Here is a 23,678-nt window from a genome sequence, read left to right as displayed (position 1 = left end):
AAGGAGCGATGAAGCTGAATCCATCAAGTCACTTAGGTTGTGTTATTTACGTCAGTAGGCCTGTATGTGTGTACGGTCACTCATTTCACTTAAATATACAGAACATCTCTGGGAGCGTCTAAGCGAAAAAAAAGGTTAACAGGTCATGTTCAGGTTTCCAGAAGAAGAAAAAATCATTACAGGTAGTAGCCTATCCGAAACAGTATCATCAGCTTTACCCCCGTTTTGCATTCGAAATAGGCCTACACACACCATGCAAACACTTGTCTATCCTCTGTACAATAAAATAAACGTCATGACTATGAAGAATTTAGTCTATATCGCGTTCGTAGACCGATACATACATGACAAACATTCAGCAGCTCAACGATCATACCATCAATAGGCTATATCACAGTTTCATGCCTCGGTTGAAAATCAAATATGGCGATTCGCTCCACTTCGGACCGCATCACTACCCTGACAACGATACATACCGGTAGTTTTCCGCCTCGGCTATCTCAATTTTTATTCGAAATGGACATTATTGATGTTTTATCAAATTGAAAAAACACAAAGTTTTAAAAATAATTAAAAGGTGTCATGGTTATATTTCAAATCAAACTGCAGTAATAACATTCAACAATCGGAATTATATCGTCGGTCATCCTGATTACCGTAGTTACCCAACTTAGCAACCATCACCGTTTTAAATTTGACGTATTTAACAATTAAGGGATACAATCCTGTAATTGTTATATTTACATTTTACTTTCTAGTTCAAAGTAAAACATAATTTAGATGCGAGTGAACATTTGAATTTCCCGCTTCAGCAATTTAACCTGAACAGCCAAGTTCAATGTGATAAAAAATAGTTCCTATAAAAAATTAAAAAGCTAACAAAATTTCAATGTTTTTCGATAGCTTTTCAGTTTACTTTTAATTATCCAGACATTTTTTATAACTGTCATAACCAAAATGGTTCATTCAATTACAATGTCAATTTTCCTGTGCGGACTAACATGGTGTCAGTAAACAATACTCACATCCATTTATGTAGATACTAATACACCAAGTCTAGGCTGCATTTATTGGCTCATAATGCGGATCAAGATTCATTAGAGTAATGATAGTCTCTGTGGCAAAATGTAAATATATGTAAATAACGCGCTACATCGAATATATGTCTGTATCTCATTGCGTTCATACCACTTTTAACGCAATTAAACCACTGTTCAATCTCTATTTGAATGATAAAATGTTTTTTTCCAGTTAAAATAAATAATACCCATCTAGATAAAACGGTAAAAAAGGGAAAAAAGGGAAAAGAACATTAAAAGTTAACTTTACTAGGATACCGAGATACTAAGATTCGTTCTATATTGAAAAATTCAAAATTAAGATAAAACCCGTAACTTCCTAATATGAATAACTTCCTAATATGAATGACGTGTGTTGAATGGACCTCCTCCTGTGAGAGGGCACTGTATTGTATGTCCTGGTTGTTTTTATTTGGTAAATAAATAAATAATTTTCTACACTGAAAAAAAATCATACAGTATAAGCCTATTTCTTATGGATATATTATATACTAATAACATCAATTCTCGCGAAATAAAAAGAGAGTATTTATCTCTAATGAATTTCAACTCCACAGTGTAATAAAATGTTCTTTACTATGAGAGGATAATCACATGCGTGGTATGTATACAGACGGATCTTCCCCTCTGTTATCCTCAATACTTCAGGGGTTCCGATCACTTACGATCTCTACACCCCTGGACTATCTCATAGTAGGCAGTTCAGCGGAAAACAGCTGAACCAATCGCAGGCCAGCAAAGATTTCCATTTATATTTCGCGATATTCCGGGGGTGTAGAGATCGTAAGTGATAGGAACCCCTGGAGTATCGAGTATGTCCTTTGCCTTATTCACTTGAATAAAAAGAGAGAAAAAATCGCTGCTGAACATCACTTCGCGGCTCAGGATTCACAACCTGCACGTGCTTACATTTGTAGGTTGAATTGGTATACTGGTGCATTCCGACTCTGAGATGGAGGTAACTAAGTAACCATTACTTACCTGACATTTTCACACCCACTGTTGTATCTCAAAATGTGTAATGGTTGTGGCTGCATCTCAACGTTGTTATTCCATTATTTGTCACAGGTGACTGAACACATTTGCAATACCTGAAGTGGGATGTCCCATTTCTCAAAAAGGGTACGCAAGGTAGTGGTAGTGTTCTAGGTAGGGTATATATTCCCCAACTGGTTCATTATTAGAGAGAATGGATAGTTCCGAGCCCGGTAAGTTATCCAATAAGAGGCTTCGGAAATTATTCTATAATCACCCGTAAAAATATTTTTTTGTTGTGAAACAAATGTATGATGAATGACGCAGGTATGATCATCCTCGATACTCTAGGGGTTCCGATCACTTACGATATCTACACCCCTGGAAGTGGGCTATCTCATAGTAAAATTGGAGGCAGTTCAGCGGAAAACAGCTGATTGTGTCAATCAAACTGTAATGAAAAAAGAACCCCCGTTATGAAATTTCGCACCTAATTTATTTTAATTAAATTGTTCAGAGTGTTGGCATGAGTAGTATTAACGATGCGCTTATAACTTTTACAATTCTACAAAATTATCAATCTTGTTTTACATTCTATTTTTAACAATTAAAGGCGTTTCGGAAAGCTAGTGGGCGTCCGGGAACATTGACCTTTATTACCCCTTATCCTGGAGTCTCCTCATCCTGAAAGTCGATCCGTTCACCTTGTCGTCGAACTAAGAAGGTGAGGTGTTCCGATTACCTAAAAGTATCATTCTCTCCCAGGATTCATTGCGGTCCCCACGTTCAATTTGTGGGGACAGCAATGCACACTGGGAGTGACTGTAAAAGTGCATGTTATTTATAACGATAACAGTGAAGGCGAGACTTGGCAGCTGCTTGTTATCTTTAAATAAACACTTTGCTATAACCAATGACTTCCCGTTATCAACATCCTACAATGTAGTGATTTCCAAAAGAGTTTACATACAATGTACACGTTAGCCCGAGATACTCTGGCCCTGACACCAGACTTGGACATTATGACAGACAGATGTACCAGACATCTATCTGTCATAATGTCTAAGTCTGGTGTCAGGGCCAGAGTATCTCGGGCTACATACACGTATGCTTCCTTTGTTCCGTTTTCAGTTCATTTGGGTTTACCCTTTAATTCTAGTTTCTATTTTAGCAAAAGATTTGTGTGACCGGATGGCGGTATTTCTTATAAAATGGTTTTTATCGCCTACCCGACTCTACCTTTTGTTAGCGAGATGTAATTTGATACCCACAGCACTTGGTATGGCTTTGAGAATTACGAGAAACGAACTGGTCTGTGCTGATGTGAATGTGTCATAAGGACGATTACTGCACCTATATCGATCAGGAGAGCCGTTGTACCACAGGCGTCTGGCTCTATAGATATTTTCTCTCTATATACATTTTGTGTATGTAATACTGTGTCGATACAGTAAATACATATATACAGAGGGAAAAATGTCTATATAGCCAAACGCCTGATATTTTCTCTGCATTATCTGTCCAAAACCCCACTTTGCTAATTTGATGTACAGATGTACCAGGTAATACAAGCAGGAGTTTCATTTATCTTCTAGCTGCCTCATGAAAACAAGAGGCCTAGAGGGCCTGTATCGTTCACCTGGTTTTTTCCCCTTTTAATTCAGTAATTAGTGATTCAAAAATCACAGAAACAAATTGACCCTAAAATTTGTTTAATTTTGAATCCTAACCATATAATGATGCTATAGATACCATAAGAATATGCTATCAAATACATAGTTTCTGAGAGGTTTCTAAGGCCCCAGGGGGTTCAGCCCTATCATTTTTACAATTTTGTATCCCCATCCTATAGGGATGCTACCATTGCATTATGAGTGCTATCCTATTCTTAGTTTCAGAGAAGAAGTCGTTTATATATAAATAGCCAAATTGACCCCTTTTGACCCTGCCCCTCAGGCCCCCGGGGGGTCAGCCCCATCATTTGTACAATTTTGAATCCCAAAATATAATATAAAGGATGCTACTATTGCATAATGAGTGCTCTCCCATGCTCAGTTGTAGCAGAGAAGAAGTCATTTATATGGAAATAGCCAAATTGACCCCTTTTGACCCGGCCCCTTAGGCTTCCAGGGGGTCAGCCCCATCATTTGTACAATTTTGAATCACCAATTTACAAGGATGCTACCATTGCATTATGGGTGTTATGCCATGCTTAGTTTCAGAGAAAAAGTTGTTTATACGTTATAGCCTAATTGACCCCTTTTGACCCCGCCCCTCAGGCCCCCAGGGAGGGGTCAGCCCCATTATTTGTACAATTTTGAATCCCCACCCTATAAGGCTGCTACCATATTCATTATGAGTGCTATCCACTGCTTTGTTCCATAGAAGAAGTCGTTTATATGGAAACAGCCAAATTGACCCCCTAAGACCCCGCCCCTCACCATTGCATTATGGGTGTTATGCCATGCTTAGTTTCAGAGAAAAAGTTGTTTATACGTTATAGCCTAATTGACCCCTTTTGACCCCGCCCCTCAGGCCCCCAGGGAGGGGTCAGCCCCGATATTTGTACAATTTTAAATCCCCACACTATAAGGATGCTACCATTGCATTATGAGTGATATCCTATGCTGAGTTTCAGAGAAGAAGTCGTTCGTATGGATATAGCCAATTGCCCCCTTTGACCCCATCCCTTAGGCCTCCAGGGGTACAGCCCAGTCATTTGTACAATTTTGAATCACCAATTTACAAGGATGCTACCATTGCATTATTGGTGCTATCCCATGCTTAGTTTCAGAGAAGTCATTTATATGGAAATAGCCAAATTGACCCCTTTTGGCCCCGCCCCTCAGGCTCCTGGGGGGTCAGCCCGATCATTTGTACAGTTTTCAGTCAGTTACCCATAAGGATGCTACCAGTCAGTCAAATTTTGTTGAATTCTGACCAGCGGTTAGGGAGAAGAAGCCGATTGTTGACGGACGGACGCCGGTTGCCGGACGCAGGACCCCACGGTATGGCATTAACTCACTTTGGTCCTTCAGACCAGGTGAGCTAAAAAAGTCACAGAAGATATAATCATACAAAAGTGCACAAAACAGACAGACACAACAAATGTCACGTTGACTCAGCTTTAATGAACAAAAGAAAATAATATATATATAATTTGGTTTTTTTTATCAATAAAAAGCACAAAAATAATGATAATAAACAAAGCAATAATAAGTGTATAATATGTAACAAAATACAAAGCAACAAAAATATTTCCATCTTACATCATCATGAAAGAGGATTAAATCAACTGAGTTTTTGTATCAGTTTATTTCATTTATTTGTATCGTATAATACAGGCTTATTTCACCAAAATCTCAATACATTTATTATTTCACTTTCAATAAAACTTGGAATTCTAATATTTCCCTTTCAAAAACCTTGCAATTGTGAATTTTAATACCTCTTCCTTGAGTGAGGTTTGTAGACAATCAAATTTTTAAGGTGAATAGAAAAATCGAAAACAACATAAGAAAATGAATGTTTCGTCAATCAAAAAAAATGACAACCAGTTACATTCTAACAAACTACCTTTAATCATCACTCCTGAAGACACATTTAGACTCTTCTAAAATCAAGAACCTGACCAGTCCATTATGAAATTTCAGGGATGACTGAGGTATATTATAGAATAACAATCCATTGTGGGGCTGGTCATTGAATTTCGTAAATAATCTTCATGGAAACCAACAAGTCCTTGTTGTACTTGTAAGTTTCAGACTTCTGATGATGGTAAATAATTCACCTTTTGCATACCAATGCATGATTTAAAAGGGACATTACACTTCTCTGTGACTATATAGGAAACAGCAAGGAGTTGAAGCTGCTAAAGATAATACAAGTTAACAGAGTACATGTCCAGAAATTTTTCCGCTAGTCTTGACATTAAAAAATTATAACGGTTATCTTAAAAGTACCATCAGTCATCACAATTAATTATTAATAATTCTTTATTTTGAATTTGCCAGCACTTTTCTTCATACAATTTTTTGAATTTGCCAGCACTTTTCCTCATACAATCTTGGTATAATTTTTCTACAACAGAACATATGAAATATATTCATGTCTCTTGAGTAATACATTATATACTTCACTATTACCGCACATTGTACTTTTTTGAAAATATTCATAGCAAAAATGCAACAACTTAGCAAAAAATCATGATGCAATGTTAAGTGCTGCTGAAGTTTCTGGAAGACTTTCATAACAATTCCTTTCAATATAAACAAATTTTCACATTGCAATTCAGTCTTTTATTTGTGCGTAATGTAATTATATAGTACAGTAACCTTCCAGCACAGATAACAGTATACAATTTTAATATCTTTATCACCAACTTCACACGTGGACAGAGTTTATAATCTGTTATAACATATTGCCAGTTATTTAGCAAGTCAAAATTTTAGTAATTATAACTAAAAATAAGAAAAATTATATTTCAGTTGTTTTTTTAATTTTCAAATTCCGCCTATTTGAGTATGTATAAATCACTTCTTAAAATTTTGCAGATCAAATTTTTGTGATCATAGAAATGTCCTGGTAATTGTAAAATTGTGAAAATATCCCCGCGATGATAACCAGCTAAACAATATATTATACAACAGTATAAGTAACAGCTCAATCTATTGGACAATCAGCCAACAGCTCCACCTGGTGTGCAGTATATTCTACATAACAGCTCTCCCTAGTGGATTAGGTACCCCCAGCTCCACCTGGTGGACAGTTTACAATACCCCCAGCTCCACCTTGTGGACAGTTTACAATACCCCCAGGTCCACCTGGTGAACAGTTTACAATACCCCTGCTCCACCTGATGGACAGTTTACAATACCCCCAGCTCCACCTGGTGGACACTTTAAAATACCCCTGCTCCACCTGGTGGACAGTTTACAATACCTCCAGCTCCACCTGGTGGACAGTTTACAATACCCCAGCTCCACCTGGTGGACACTTTAAAATACCCCTGCTCCACCTGGTGGACAGTTTATAATACCCCCAGCTCCACCTGGTGGACAGTTTATAAACAACTCTTATTCAACAGTTTATCAACAATCAAATTTATCAGCTGCACTTACAAACAAATGTAGCAATATTTACTGGACATCAAAAAGCATCACTATATACCATCTATCTCCAACATGTTACTGTTATTGGCTTGGCCTTCACTATGCCTTCATTCTCTGATCTAATCTAGGACACCATCGTCTATCGTTGTTATAAAGTTATTAACACTCGCTCCTACAGAAATACATCACACCTTTTCTATAATCACAATCTCAAAATAACTTGTATACTTATATTTAAAGTAGTCTTCCAAATAATTCATGCTCAATATCACCAAATACAGGGTTTTTTTTTCTTATCTGTTATCATTATCTTAACTTTTTATCACTTATTCTCAGGAAATAAACTTGCATTGAAATGAGCTGTCACTGATTCTCATAGAAAATGGAAACATTGAACTTAACTGTGGAAATGTATTTTATACACAATGGTAATTCTTACACTAACCAACACTCATTCTCAGTAAATATACCAGTTTTGTCCACTCATTCTCAGTAAATACTCAGTCAATTTGATCTACTCATTCCCACTAAATACAGCAGTATGTACAAATAGCACTTTTAGTACAGTAACACAGTTTATACATTATGTACAATATTTTTAAGTTCACAGACTGCGTTTGTACATATTTTTACAATTTACACATGTTGAGAATGACAGTAGCTAGCAAATATATATACATAAACATATCATACCTATGCTGTTAAAGTTAATCTGCATGGCAGGATTATCTAAACTATGATAGCAATATAAGATAAATATACATGAAGTAATGAGAGTGATTTTTCAAAATGCAGAGTTATTTCCCCTTGTAATCTATATATACATGTATTACAAAATTTGCATACATGAATGACTTAATTTCCTTGATACCTATTCACAAGGGCAGAAACTCTACATAGAGAAAACACTCCCCGCATTTATCCATTTTTTTATTTATTTATAATGTTTATGGTTTTTATTCAATGACAAAATAACTATCTTTTCCTGAAAACCACTCAAAATTAAATTCTATGTGCTACAAAAGATAAATCTAAATACCAAATTAACTAATTTATTTAAGAGAAATAATAAAAAATAAATTACAAATAAATATTTTGGTAAATTTAGCATTAAAATGTATTTATTTAAATTAATATGAATTTATTTAAATTAATATAAAATTTATCTTGAAACAAAAGATCAAGTATGTGTATGCATATCACCAGTAGACAAAATGAAAATGAATATTTATTTTTTCTGACAAACTTGATCATTATCAATTATATAAATGAATACCAAGTCATGGCATGGCATGGTCATGACTTTATAGGAATATCAATATGTATATGAAATCTTTAAAATAGCACGTAATCAAACATGTATGGCTATGATTTACAAAAAAATGATGGAATAAGATGAAGTGCATGTTTTATTAATTCATATGAAATATGAAAATAACAAGATATGCAGCATGTATAATAAATAAGCATGAAGTCAACTTCAGAAATATGCACGGGATGTGCATTTGTACTATTGAAACTTCAAAATGTATCTCCAAATAAAATGAAATTCTGACTTGCCTTTTTATCCGATACAGTTACATATGTATTCTGTATTTGCATATTACATTGTTATCTGCTCTTGCGGGCAGGTATTGATTATGACGTCATGTGTTTGCGAGCGTAACGTCATACTTTTCAAAGCAAATGACGTGAATTGCGCTCACAAAATAATGACGCAACAATCGATACCTACCAGCAAGGGAGCAATCTCTGTAATATGAAAAGACAAAATAGTGTAATCGGTCAAAACTGGCCTTTATCTAAGCCGAATATCTCTCTATTTGGGATTAATTTCATGACACATGTGTACCTTGTCTATACCAGCCAAAAATGCTAATTCCAATGGCACACAATTAACTCATTCATCCCTGAAGACACATTAAGTCTCTTCTAAATCAAAGACAAGACCAGCGTCCATAAAGAAATTTCTGGGGTACACGAGTCTAAGTTACACTGTACAGTAAATTTTGTTAATCTCACACTAGAGTTAGACGAACACTGAGGTATCTATCTTATAATAAAACAATCTAAAGTCATAAGTTTTAGTGAGTTCTTTTTTTTCTTTTTCTTTTTTTTTTTTTATAGTCTCATTCAATCAACTTAATAAGTAAGACTAATTTAAACCATCCACATTAAGATTAAATAAAGTTAACTTAAGAAATACTTTTAATATCAGAAATGAGATTCATTTTTCCATCAATACTTTTGTTATGTACTTAGCTAGCTGGAAAAAAAAAAAACATCTTGCGGTATACAGCTAACTTGCAGTTATTGCCCTTTTTGAAGCAAATGTTAGCACTCTGAATGCTGCAGATATTAACTTATCACAAATACTGTATAATTCATAATTTAGAGTCCATATACATTGACATATATCATTATGGACTATTATACATTTACTGAGTTTTACTGAGTACTAACCTAAATAACAACATGGTCATATTCCCAAAACAGAACACATTTGAATAATAGGATAAGAAACCAAAACAATTCCAGAACTGGAAAATAAACTTATTGGAGCCAGAAATACATATACTGTTAATTTTTTTAATTCCATTAACTGAAAGAAGAAAATGGCTCCTAACTTTATTAGATGTCTGTGTATACCAGTTTTTTTAAATAGTTGAACACAAGTAGTTTAATATCAATTCAATAAGGAATTTATGAGGAATTTTGTATAATCTACAGTTGAGATCTAATGTAAAAAGTATAAAATATTTGGTCATTTCATTTAATAACATATTATGAGGACATGAAGTCATTTAATTTTGAGAAAACAGCGAAACTTTTTTTTAATGAAATCTTTCACTTTGCCGACCAGTACCTTCTCCTAAGAGAAATATACCTGCTAGAAAGAGACAATACAACTATTAGAATATAAATTAATCTAAATTACATGAATTTAAAACCTCATTTATTTTCCATGAAATAGGTACTTTGATGAGAGATAAGTAAATATTTCCCTATTGCCCCTGCCCATCCTACACAGAGGGGTCAGAGTCACTGCTTATACAAGCCCTGTTCCCATTTCATAAGATATGATTCTGCCAAAATTTCTGTAAAATTACTCTAGATATACCAGTTACTTACATCAGAACCTGTTGGAATAATTGCATTTGGATAAGACTGGGATCCCAGTCATTTTAATACAAAATTTCACTGAAATCCTCCGCTTCACATTTTAAGCTTGATTTTCAGGAAATTTGATCAAATACTGGGCATACTAACACCATTTTATAGCAAAACTTCATTAGTTCTTTTGGGTTAGATGAGCTTAATATTAAATAAAACACAATATTGCATATCAGTAATATGGTACAGCAAATAAAAACATGTATAAGAGGTGAAAAACTTGAATAATTTATGATGATAAGATGTCAAAGTGATAGAAAGACAAATATCTGGACATATAATAGACCTGCATGGACAGATTTAAAGCTGGACAGAAAATAGACATGTAAATAAACCCATTCACCCCTGAAAACACATTTGGACTCTTCTAGTTCAAAGGATAGGATAGTTCATTGTGAATTATCAGGGGTGAATGAGCTTTGAGAGGATGGAAGAGCAATGCAAACTGGCCATAATATTTTAAACAGACTAGGACAAAAACAGATTCACCGTATTTGCTGTAATTGGCGCCAAGGGCGTGTATAAATTGTAACAAAGCGGGCAGGGGTTATTAAAGAACCAAAATCTAAGTTGTGGACGAAAAAAACTCTTTCAAAATCAGCCATAATTTAATGTATCTGTTTCAGTAAACATGTATATGTGTTTTTCCTCATTTATATGCATTATTTACGTCATGATTCACATATGTATTTATACACTTGACATAACAAGAATTTCATGTTAATACAATGCCGATGTTACAAGCATCACACAGTTGTAAAAATCTATAGGAAGGGGCATTCATAGAACTTCAACTCCTCCAGGAGAGAGGAGGGTGCCCATAAGGGGAGGGGTGCTAATTACACCAAATATGGTTAGTAAAATGTTTTGCCTTAAATAGTTTAACCTTTAACAAGTAAACTGTACATGTATGGATGATGATCTGAACAAAATATTAGGAGGATACTTGTATAAGTGCACCTGGGACTATTTTTAAGATAGCAGTAACTAAATAAAGATGATTTATCACACGTGTAATGTGCATGAATATAACAAAAAGCCTGATTACTTTAGCAAACGGTTGACAGACCCAAAATCGGCACACATCTCCATGTGTAAATCCTGGAGATACTATAGAGAGCATTAAATAATGACTTTTGGGACTTAAACATCCATAAGACATGAATATTAATCACATAGGGGTTGCAATAAGTATGAAGCCTGGACGAAAGAGAATGTAACAACCCCATATCAACATATAAATACTGAGATGTATACGGTGCGATAAAAAATTGCCGTTACAAATATCAATAACAACACAATAAAATTGCTTGCATACAGACTTGCATTGAACCCTTAAATTCATCCTAGCCTTACCTAAGAATAGTCTACAACGTGCCAAGGCCAGGGCCTGAACCAACGGAACGGTCACCCATTCAAGATTGGGCCGCGCTCACCATTGTTTAACTAGGATATACAGTACCGACACCCATCCGCACGGCAACAAAAGCTAGCTGATGGACTGCGGCTGAAATGTTCATATCCATGTATTGTCACATTTCCCCTGTTTTCAGGTACTGGTTGTTTGCGAGTAAATGATAATATTCTTATACAATTTTTATAATGCATTAACATTCTATACTTGTTCACAGGGCAGATATACTTCGAGTGCAAAAAGGATTCAATATGTCCTAAATGAATAAAGAAACAACCCTAACCACAAACTTGAGATAAAATTTGGCCTTATACATGTTGAGACATATTTCATAAGCTACAATTATATCGTACATACCGTATTTGACCCACTGTAAACTGTACTTGTATGGATGATGATTTGAACACAATATTAGGAGGATACTTGAGCCCTCATGTCCCAATAAGCGCCCCTCCCCATTTTTGAGGCCTTGATTTCAATTGCCCAGGCATAAATAAAGTCCAGAAACTGTATAGATTTGCAATAATTTCGTCTTATTAGCACTCCTTCAATTTTTCAAACGCCCTGGGCGCTTATTGAGTCGAATACGTTATATCAAATTTCCATTCTATTCAAAATGTAGCACCACGTAAAATATTGTTAAAACAGCTATTATTGGTTGTTGTTTTTTTTTTTTATTTTCTTTTCTTCAATTTTCATGATTTTGTTTTTGATGAATTCTCTATTTTCTCTTTGCATTTTACTCAAAAATAAAAAAAATAAAAATCTACACAATTTTGCTGATTACTGTATTCAAGCAAACAACGTTATATTCTTTATTTTCATATTACAGAGTTATTTGCCCTTGCGGGTAGGTATTGATTGTGACGTCATGTGTTTACAAACTTAGCGTCATAATCTTTAGAGAAAACAATGTGAATACTGCCCACAAAATAATGACGTCACAATTGATACCTACCCGCAAAGGAGCTAACTTTTTGCATTTGTGCATTAAAACACTTCAGAGCCAAATATACAAGTTCAATCACAAAAATTAACATGAATACAAGATAAACAATAACAGGAGAAATATAACAAACAAATTACAATTTTCCATGGTTATTTACCATAGACAAACAATGATCAGCATTTCTTGAACAAACATTTGCTCTTACCACCTTTTCAAGATTTTTTTCATCTCTTAAAAAAACCTAGCGATCTGCAATCTGCAACTTTCAAACATTTATTTCTCTAGCATACCCAGTACGTACCACATTTTTGTGTGTGTAGTTCACACTCATATAGTGTGCAGGTTATTTGCAGAGAAAAAAAAATTATTTTCATGAAAATTTGTTTTCGTCGCCTTAAACATGTGAATACATAACACAAAACATAAATCGATAATTATGAATTTCATAAAGATGATCCAAACATGTCAAAAGGCCCAACTTTAACCATGAAGAAAATGTACATGAGTTGCATATGTAGCATTATCAAAAAGCAATCATCAATTAAAGATGCTCCATCGCCGACAGAGCACAAATGACATTCATCATTTGAACAATAATTGGTGTTTAATCGTGTATATATATATCTAATTAACACAAAAAATAATATAAAAATAATTTATTTCACCTTTGGTGTATGCGCAATCAGTACTTCATTCCATATAGGATATAGTGACACGGAATTTTTTCGGGATGCAATTAATTATTTTTCATATTTTTTACTTGAAGTAAAATCAGAAGCTCAAACTTTTCGATGGTGGTAATGGTGTAAAGTAAGTAACTTTTGTAACTGAAGAAAAATACTAAATCGTCTCCTCCTATTTTTTTATAGTGAAAATATACCATTTGTCAGCGGTGGAGCATCTTTAATCAAAACATCTACTGATCCATCACAGAACAGTTCCAGACCAAGAAACACAACAATTGCATGTGGAACAATAGTACTAGGAACCAAATTTCTTTAGCCAATGCAAAATTTATTTCCGTTTCTAATAAAGTTCATGGAGAATAACTTTCATAGATAACATTATTGGATTTAAAAATCTTTCAATTTCACTGAGAAAGATATTTATTCACGGTTATAAACCTGAAGCATCTACCTCCATCATATAACTTGTGGAAATAAATCACATATAAAGAAAGTTGGTTTTTCAGTAAGAAAAATAAATATAATGAAATTCATTTTGTAAAAACGCAATATCTGAAAATGATTGTGAAATGATATACTTTGTTAAATAAGTTTCACTGCACAGGAAATAATAACCAATTAATAATGCTATCATCTTAAAAGTAGGCTTTAATCAAACAAATTTTTAACTCTTTTAACTGTTCAAATATTCAGTCAGTGTTAGAGCAGAATTTTGGCAAAATGTAAGTAAATAGAATTGCAGAAAAAAAAATTACTTAAAAAGTTGGCAATAAGAAACTTTAAGTAAATGAAGCAGAAGGCATGAATTTTACCCTGTATAAAATGTCAAACTGTATGATTGAGGATTTAACTCAAAAACATGAAAATACAAAATGTAGATAACTGTAGGTAATCTAAGCATTGATTACCAGGGTATAAATTTGACAGAATTCAGTAGCAAGCTAAGTATGAACGTATTTAAATTTTGTTGAAAAATCACAAAATGTGTTACAACAATTATCAAGTTGAATTATGTAGATAATTTCATGGATTTCTGATGGCGACATTAAAGCATTCTATAGAGTAAAAGTGTTATGTTTCAGTAGGAGATCCTGGTTGATTCAGTTGGCACAATTTTCATCTAAAGCTTAAAATTGTTTTAAAGTGTAATGTGGAGGTCAACAGTCATCATACATGCCAAAGCCATCAGGAATATCCATTTAGCCTCACACAGGAGTGTTAATTTGCCTTCTTGAGAAGATAAATCATAGTTAAAGCCAATTATCATAGATTTTATAAGAAATATTTGGTGCTGTGACCAGGGTTCAATCGGGAATTGATACAGAAAGAAGACTTTATTTGGTGCTGTGACCAGGGTTCAATCGGGCATTGATACAGAAAGAAGACTTTGAATACATACAAATACCCTGTGACCATTTTGAGTAACCCTTATACCAAATACATTGATCCTGGCAGATAATAACAAAATAACCAAACTATTTCAAATTAAGAGTATCAAGTAAATCAATAATACAAAACAAGTATCATTAAAGTATTTAGAAATTATGCAGACAAATTCTGCATGTGCACTTTTGAATATCAATGGAAATGGAAGCATAGCTATATTGAAAATAATAACTGCACTTATACCTGCTGAAGATATTTTACTACACTTGATATGTTTTTTGGGGGAAAAACTTTAGCAAAAAAAAAAAAAAAAAATGAAATAGAAATAATAATAATAATAATACTAAACACAACATGGTATTAAAACATTCCAAAATAGAAAACCAAACCAATGAGAGCACTATGTTTTAGGTGAGAGATTTGAGTAAATATTCTTATTGTGTAAATAATATTAGATATGTTACAATGGGATGGATTTAGGGCTATTCACATTAAAGTATTGTGCCTAATATACCAAAAAATACTACATTTCTGTATGATACTAAATACATAGCTTTACACTATGCTCTAAAGGCTAAGGTCATAGTTTTGTTCCCTGCCTACAGCCTTCAATTCTGATTTATCACAGCTACTTCCCTTTGTTTCAATACGTCAGTACTGACAATCTAATTAAAATAAGATTTTTAATTCCATTCCACTACGATGCTCTATTTTCCGCTACAATACAAGATCTAACAACTCACCGTCAGGGGTCACCTCAGCATGACCTCTGTGGTTAGCGAATCAGGTGTTGCCTACAAAATCTTCGGTTGGTTGACTCTTTTGGAATTACATGTATGAACAATTAACAGTACGTCCAGAGATGTTCCTAATCTAGGCCAAGAGGTCAAGCTAAGGTGACTCCGAATGGGGTGTTGTTAGATCTTGTATTGGAGCGTAACGTACGTAGATTATCGTAGTGGAGCGGAATTACAAGTCTAATTTAACTTAGTTGTCAGTACCGACAGATTGAAATAAGGGAAATCACTCTGGTCAGAATGAAAGCCTTTAACATTTCAGGACTTTGGTACTACATTTACATGATATCGCCAAGTAAATATCACTTCACTTTTGCATTTTATGGATATATGAAGCTCTCTATGGAGGAGGGGGGGATTTTTCACAAAAGAAAAATACCCAGAAATAAATAGTCGACCAGTTGGCAAATGAACATTATGAATTCTAAGGCCATGAACATCTTTGATGTTGGCCCAAATGAAATAAAAAATTCAAATTATGAAATTTAATTGCTCAGTATTATTTTTATGGCCAAACAACCGTATTGGATTCCTATTGATATAAATTATAAGTTTAAAGTCAAATAAATAAACACATTTACAATATATTGTATGAGGAAGCTTGTCTGAAGCTCAAAATGCATGTCTGTTTCTACCCGTATATACATACATTATTGAAGTCCAAGAACAATGCTACGTAACTATGTAGCCCTGAGGTTTTTGGGCGACAGCACAGTTTTTGAAACAGGCCGAACAATAGAATTGTGTGGCTTCTGTTCCGAAAAAGGTACACCCTGCTGTTCTACATGGGGCCCCCACATTTTTGTTAGCAGTGTTGGCGATCTTTGGTTGAATAGCTGTTGGATGGCTGAGACCTGATGGGATGGAAGATGATGAAGAATTTGACATGCGATTCTGGCCCGATGACATCGGAGCTGCTTTGTTATGAGTTTTGTAGTCCACGTTGTCGTAGTCTGGCGACGGTTCTCGGCCAGACATGACATTTGTATGGAGTTTGTTGTTCAGCTGTGCGGACGGTGGACGTGCCTTTGATACAAGCAAGTTTGGATCTGTTACGAATGCGTCGTCGTCGTCAACAATATCATCAGGTGAAAGATAGAACATGGAGTGACCGCATTTCTTAATAACTGGTTCAGACCCTTTAGTTGAATGCAGAAGATTAGAAGATTTATTGCTCAGCTTTTCTTTCTCTAAGGCCTGGAGTCGTTGTTCAGAGAAACACTTTGAACATAGATAGCATGTTTCCGGGTTACCGTACATATTACAATCAGTGGTCACACACTTTGTGAGGTGTTCACCATCTGCGTAAGTTCCCAAGGACCGTCGCCGAATTTCCTCCCGACTTGGCCTCATCAACTCCTGGTCTTGCTTGAAGCGTAGTTCGGAGTCATGAAGATAGTTGTTGATCATGCGTCTGTGAGTCTGGCTGTGGGATACTGACAGTTTGGCACACCACACAAATGTTTGTTCCTGGTCAGACATGGCTGCTATCGTCAGCGGTACTTTTGTACTCTGTGTCACACCGCCAACCCGCTTCCCCTTTTCCGAATCCGGACCCATCGATTTCAACGCTTTTCCAACGCTTCCGAAGTTCTTACGTAGTTTTTTACCAACACTTTTACCTAAACTTCCAAACTGTTTTGTCATATTCTGGATCTGTTGGGACATTTTGCTATCACGTTTTTTATCCTTGCCAATACACCCCAGGTTTTCATCTGACTCATACGACCCTGTGGACCGAGCGTCACTATCGTAATCGCTCTCACATAAAATTGGTAGTTTGTCCATATCTAAGAACTGCTGGAGCAGGTTAGTGCGATCCTCCAGACTATCACATACACTAACACCGATACAGTTTGTACGACCCCAGTCATACCCAGCCCCAGGGTCAACCGCGAAGTGAAGAGGCAACAAAACAAGGTCAGGACCAACCAAGGGCACAGCAGCTGTAACGTAAATCAAACACAGAGTAAAATATCCAATGCCAATTGATATGACAAGGTCAGGCCCAACCAGAGGCCTCTGGTATAAGTTAGTCATGATAGAAACTCAATAGCCGTTTTAAAGTGCTAGACCCAAGTTGCTTGAAAATCAAAGAGTTTGTGAAATTTGAAATGCATAGTCAGACCCAAGTTCCTTGAAAATCAAAGAATTTGCTCATTTTGAAATACAAAGTCAGACCCAAGTTCCTAGAAAATCAAAGAATTTGCTCAATTTGAAATACAAAGTCAGACCCAAGTTCCTTGAAAATCAAAGAATTTGCTCAATTTGAAATACAAAGTCAGACCCAAGTTCCTAGAAAATCAAAGAATTTGCTCAATTCGAAATACAAAGTCAGACCCAATTTGCTTGAAAATCAAAGAATTTGCTCAATTTGAAATGTATAGTCGACCCAAGTTGCTTGAAAATCAAAGAATTAGCTCAATTTGAAAAGTAGAGCTGTTATCGTAGAGAAAATGTGCATCGCGATATCGTCTAAAGATATCGTCACGATAATATCGCGATTTTTGCCAAGTAAAATATAAAAGAAATTTATGGAAATATAAGTCATGTTTGGGGGACCAATCATGAAAGTACAATATAGAGTGTAATTTGTAAATAAATAAAGTGAAACATTCATCAAAACAAACATTTATTTGTTATACTTTTAATTAGATGTTTGTTTACAAGTCAATCAGATTCTGTCCGTGTCCGACAGTGCAATGTTTTTGTTTCCTTTCCAACTAACACATGATGGGTTACGACTGACGACGATATCGTAGATAAAAAAATTTTTTAACGATATCGTCGTCTCTTCTCTACAATCGTGATATATCGCGATGCCGATATATGATAACAGCTCTATTGAAAAGTATAGTCGACCCAAATTGCTTGAGAATCAAAGAGTTTGCTCAATTTGATATACAATGTTAGTGCAAAATACTCACTATACATTTAACTACATGGTCATACCAAAGTAACATTTTCAACAAAACATAACAGGCTTCATTCAAGAAAAAGAATACATCTTCATGTATGATTGGCAAAAGTCTCTTCAATTCTAATAATGTCAACTAAATGATGCACATTTTTAGAACATGTTACAGGCAAAGAAATAAGTTTCTAACCAGGACGTCTATCACTCACCTGGAAGAGCAGCTTTGTCGTCAGTTGGAGGTGAATTTTGTTTTTCCATAGGCACTAGAGCAGAGAAGTGAGCAGCGTCGTATGTAAGGAGCAGGGGAGATTTATAGCACATCTTAGACTCTATTTCTAACGGCAGATAGATCCCACCGAAGGGGATCGGGGCCAGAGCGTCTCCGTGGGAGTCCTTGAGGATCGTATCGGCCACCACTATGATCGCTCTTTGTAGGACGTGGGCCAACACAAATACATGAAACTCCTCCAGGCTCTCATACACGACCGGAGTCGACGTCTCTCCTCTACAACACATACCGAGTCATATAACAATAATGGCTGTCAGACAAAATTTATTGAAAAGATTTAGATACCAAATATTGTTAGTTTAGTCAATTTTCATTTAAATATCCAAAACCATGTTATTATCAAAGAAGCATAACTTCCAGAAAGTTATGTACCAGATACAAACAAACAGTTAAGAACTTTCGCACGTTTTCATCTGGGTCATCAAAAGTGATTTATATAAGTTGTATAATCTGTTTCACAGTTGATGAATAGTAAATAAAAGTTTATAATTTTTATCAAAATAAATTCACTTGAAAGTGATTAATAGACAAAGAGATAACACCACTGCTTATGAATTAAAATCTTATCGCATTACAAGACGAATTTTGTAGAAAACCATTATTCTTTTGAACATTATTCTAAAATCAATGACTACTATAGCCTACAACTGAGATACACCATCAAACCTGTCTATAAGAACCAACCAAGGAACAGAGGAAAATTGTCATTATAGCCAGGTGGTCTTTATACAGAGATGGTCACAAAGGCAGGTGATACTAAATCTTTATTACCCTTGCGTGATGGCACTGTCACAACAACTACTACTGCGACGGGACATTCCGGGGAGCGACCTGGGACGACTGGACGCTAGCTTAAGGATTCCTTTCCATTCTTGCTGCCATTCATCCTCAGAGAAGATCAGACCAGACTGCAAAACAAAACATTCAGTTTTTATATGAAGCAGTGAGGGAGTAGAATATCAGAGTTTACTGTCAGTAGCACTACACATTACATTGGACACGATGAACCTTGTAAAGAAATATCAGGTGTTTAGAATTTAAAGGGACAATTCAATCTATTAAGAGAAAATTAAAATTTGTACATATCGAAAAAACCCAGTTCTAAAGAAATTAGATCAGTCGGTTTTACTGTGATATGCCAGAAACACCCATGGTGGTGAAATGCGTGTGAAATGTTCAAACTTGCTCGCTGTCCGCCATAACACATTGTGGTCGAATATCTTGTATGCCAAACCCTGTCTCTTGCTCGTAGAGTAATGCAACTTTTGTCTAGAACTGCTCAAATCGCTCTGACAGTATTGTGTTTACCTTATAAGGTGAAAGTCATTTGATCACCTCCTAAGTGGTTTTGTAGTTCATTTGTTTAACGTGCGCAACTTTGGCTCGGGTATAGGTACAGCGTACATACTGTACCTGCTTAATCGTATTGATCAACAATTTGTAATTACAACGGTATCAATTAAAATACTTAACAATGGCGTGGAATTTGTCAATATTTTGTGTTATATGTTTAATAAGAAATGTAGAACAATACATTTATGCCATATTTTGCTTCTTGTTTATGTAAAAGAATTAGCCTGAGTGAATTGTCCCTTTAAGTCTATTTATATATTAAAGTTCTAAAGCTTATGTATATTAGCTAGCTTAGATACTAAGTAATATTGTTGACAATTAATTTTCTCAATTAATTTTCTGTATTTTTTTTTTTTATAATTTTCTTAGGTAAAATGTATCAGGATTTTCAGTACAAGTTTTTCCTCTGCATCATTTACATTATGAACTTATACCTTTACACTGGTTAACAATATTGGAAATATACAGCCTACATTTACAATAAGTTTGACAGACCTGACCTACACGCTCCGTACACCTATGAAATTACTTCTATGAAATTACTTCTAAGTTAAATATAAGCGTATCCCCTTCACCTAGAAATGTACTGTACATGTACTTTTATTTGACAGACCTGACTTACACAACTGTTTACCTATATATACCTACCTCTTTGTTGACCTGAGTTTGCTGCCATCTCCAGCGTCGATACAAAGCCTTGCTGTAGGTCTGTTGTGTTAGGGTATCGTACAGGGCCTTCCGTAACATCAGTTCCCGATCGTGGATACCCCACATTGCTGTTAACGCATAAACTCAGGTCAAAGGGAGACAACTCAAAATTATTGATCAGTTCTGTATCACAGATAACTAACATCACTGTTAAAACATAAACTCAGGTCAAAGGGAGACAACAACGTAGATAAAATCATAATTACTGATTGATGACCTATCATGGATTTACCTATTCATATGGTTGATTTCTTACTCCTTCCTATGAATTTTATTTACTTGATTTTACAACTGTTTGTCGGGGAAATAGCGCTTAAGGTCTAATGTTATATATGTGCATATATGTGACACTAAATCAAGATTCTTTTATCTTGCATATGATATCTCTGCTAAAACATCAACTAAGGTCAAAGGGAGACAACTCAATACTCATAATGATCAGTTCACTCTAAAACATCAACTAAGGTAAAAGGGAGACAACTCAATACTTATAATGATCAGTTCTTGATCTACTACTATATACTACATCACTGTAAAACATCAACTAAGGTCAAAGGGAGACAACTCAATATCACATATCATTGAAATGTTGTACTTATTTAATGATTTCCCCTGGGAATCAACATTCATACTACACATACACATATTACCATTAATTCTTATTTTATCCCCTGAAGATCAAATAAACCTTATCTCGCCATCAGATTTTTCTCTCTGTGACACAAACACACACACACATTAATGTATCTTTGCCAGAGGTGGCAAGCTTCTATACTGCAGAACACAAATTTTCCTCAGACAAAAGCAATTCACTATTTGGATGTTTCATATAATTTCTCCAAGACCACCGATCATTGTTACTTTGTTGTTCATTTGTTTGATTATCAAAACTTTTACAGAAAATGTCATGCAATCTTATCAAATTTAGACTTGTAATTCCGCTCCACTACGATGCTCTATGATACCTCAACATGACTCCTATGGTAAGCCAATCAGCGTTTTGCCTATAACATCTTCGGCGTGGTCAAATCTCTTGAAAGAAACAGCTACTAGTATGTACCAAAATGATTTTAGGCCAGGAGTCATGCTGAGGTGACCCCGAACAGGAAGTTATTAGATCTTGTATTGGAATGGAACATTGAGCATCATAGTGGAGAGGAATAACAAGTAATTTTAATTACCGTATTTGACCCAATCAGTGCCGATATCCCTATAAGCGCCCCTTCCCCTTTTGAGGGTTTCAATTGCAATACCAAATAAACATCAAGACTACACAAAACTATAGGTTTGCAATAATTTCATCTTATTCAGTACCTTTTCACTTTTTTAATTTTTTTAATTCCCTGGGCGCTTAATGGGTTGAGTACGATAAATTGTCTAATAATGTAACAATAACCTTATACTCATAAGAGTAGAATTTTCTTCATGAAGAGAAAACTTGTACATGAGGGTGTAGAGGGGTGTACCCAGACCAGGCAGACATGCATGACCTCCGTAGTGGGACCTGTCCCTCCCCGACAGAGATATGGTGAGGGTGTAGAGGGGTGTACCCACACAAGACAGACATGCATGACCTCCATAGTGGGACCTGTCCCTCCCCGACAGAGATATGGTGAGGGTGTAGAGGCGTGTACCCAGACCAGACAGACATACATGACCTCCATAGTGGGACCTGTCCCTCCCCGACAGAGATATGGTGAGGGTGTAGAAGGGTGTACCCAGACCAGACAGACATGCATGACCTCCGTAGTGGGACCTGTCCCTCCCCGACAGAGATATGGTGAGGGTGTAGAGGGGTGTACCCAGACCAGACAGACATGAATGACCTCCATAGTGGGACCTGTCCCTCCCCGACAGAGATATGGTGAGGGTGTAGAGGGGTGTACCCAGACCAGAAAGACATGAATGACCTCCATAGTAGGACCTGTCCCTCCCCGACAGAGATATGGTGAGGGTGTAGAGGGGTGTACCAAGACCAGACAGACATGCATGACCTCCATAGTGGGACCTGTCCTTCCCCGACAGAGATATGGTGAGGGTGTAGAGGGGTGTACCCAGACCAGAGAGACATGCATGACCTCCATAGTGGGACCTGTCCCTCCCCGACAGAGATATGGTGAGGGTGTAGAGGGGTGTACCCAGACCAGACAGACATGAATGACCTCCATAGTGGGACCTGTCCCTCCCCGACAGAGATATGGTGAGGGTGTAGAGGGGTGTACCCAGACCAGAAAGACATGAATGACCTCCATAGTGGGACCTGTCCTTCCCCGACAGAGATATGGTGAGGGTGTAGAGGGGTGTACCCAGACCAGAGAGACATGCATGACCTCCATAGAGGGGTGTACCCACACCAGACAGAGATATGGTGAGGGTGTAGAGGGGTGTACCCATATACATACCTAAAGATGCTGCATGTAACAGACAGTTACCATCCCCTGAGGTGGCCATCGGGAGGAGGCGCTGACAGATCCCCATCTCTGCCCACCAGTTCAGTCGCCCTGTAAACATTAATTAAGCAGAATATTACACTGGCTTTTAATGTGTTGAAGCTCTAAAAGTACTAGACATTGTTAATGATCTTAGCCAAAAACCAATTGATGAGTAACAATTTAAGTATTAAAACAATACATATTGGTATTGAAAACCAGTTCAGGCACAATATTTCCTATAATCTTTGAAAAATCACAAGACATTTTATCAATCAATACCTAGGTTTATTCAATCCAAAATGATGTGAAATTTTTAACCATGAATAATTGCAAGTCAAAATTTGACAGTTAGGTAGTCGCGTTACTTAACAACTACCAGTGATTTTTCTCCTTATATAACTGGGGTCG

General features: G+C 35.9%; 2 protein-coding genes across 2 annotated transcripts in view; both read right to left on the bottom strand.

Moving 5' to 3' along the window:
* The window catches only part of LOC138333751 (uncharacterized), a 90,189-nt gene extending 88,031 nt beyond the window's left edge, over positions 1–2,158 (bottom strand). The window contains exon 1 of the mRNA XM_069282316.1: positions 2,061–2,158. Coding sequence (XP_069138417.1) covers positions 2,061–2,067 — 7 coding nt within the window. The 5' untranslated portion in view covers positions 2,068–2,158. The remainder of the gene's footprint in view (positions 1–2,060) is intronic.
* Positions 2,159–5,163: 3,005 nt separating this feature from the next.
* The window catches only part of LOC138333750 (uncharacterized), a 33,392-nt gene continuing 14,877 nt past the window's right edge, over positions 5,164–23,678 (bottom strand). Inside the window, exons 4-8 of the mRNA XM_069282314.1 lie at positions 23,241–23,339; positions 20,779–20,906; positions 19,549–19,685; positions 18,698–18,993; positions 5,164–17,517 (exon numbers count right to left, since the gene is read on the bottom strand). Coding sequence (XP_069138415.1) covers positions 16,244–17,517; positions 18,698–18,993; positions 19,549–19,685; positions 20,779–20,906; positions 23,241–23,339 — 1,934 coding nt within the window. The 3' untranslated portion in view covers positions 5,164–16,243. The remainder of the gene's footprint in view (positions 17,518–18,697; positions 18,994–19,548; positions 19,686–20,778; positions 20,907–23,240; positions 23,340–23,678) is intronic.

The sequence above is a fragment of the Argopecten irradians genome, chromosome 10 (genome assembly GCF_041381155.1).
Source record: "Argopecten irradians isolate NY chromosome 10, Ai_NY, whole genome shotgun sequence".
Taxonomy (NCBI): domain Eukaryota; kingdom Metazoa; phylum Mollusca; class Bivalvia; order Pectinida; family Pectinidae; genus Argopecten; species Argopecten irradians.
The sequence above is the reverse complement of the archived record's forward strand: the minus strand, read 5'-3'. Positions and strand labels throughout refer to the sequence as shown.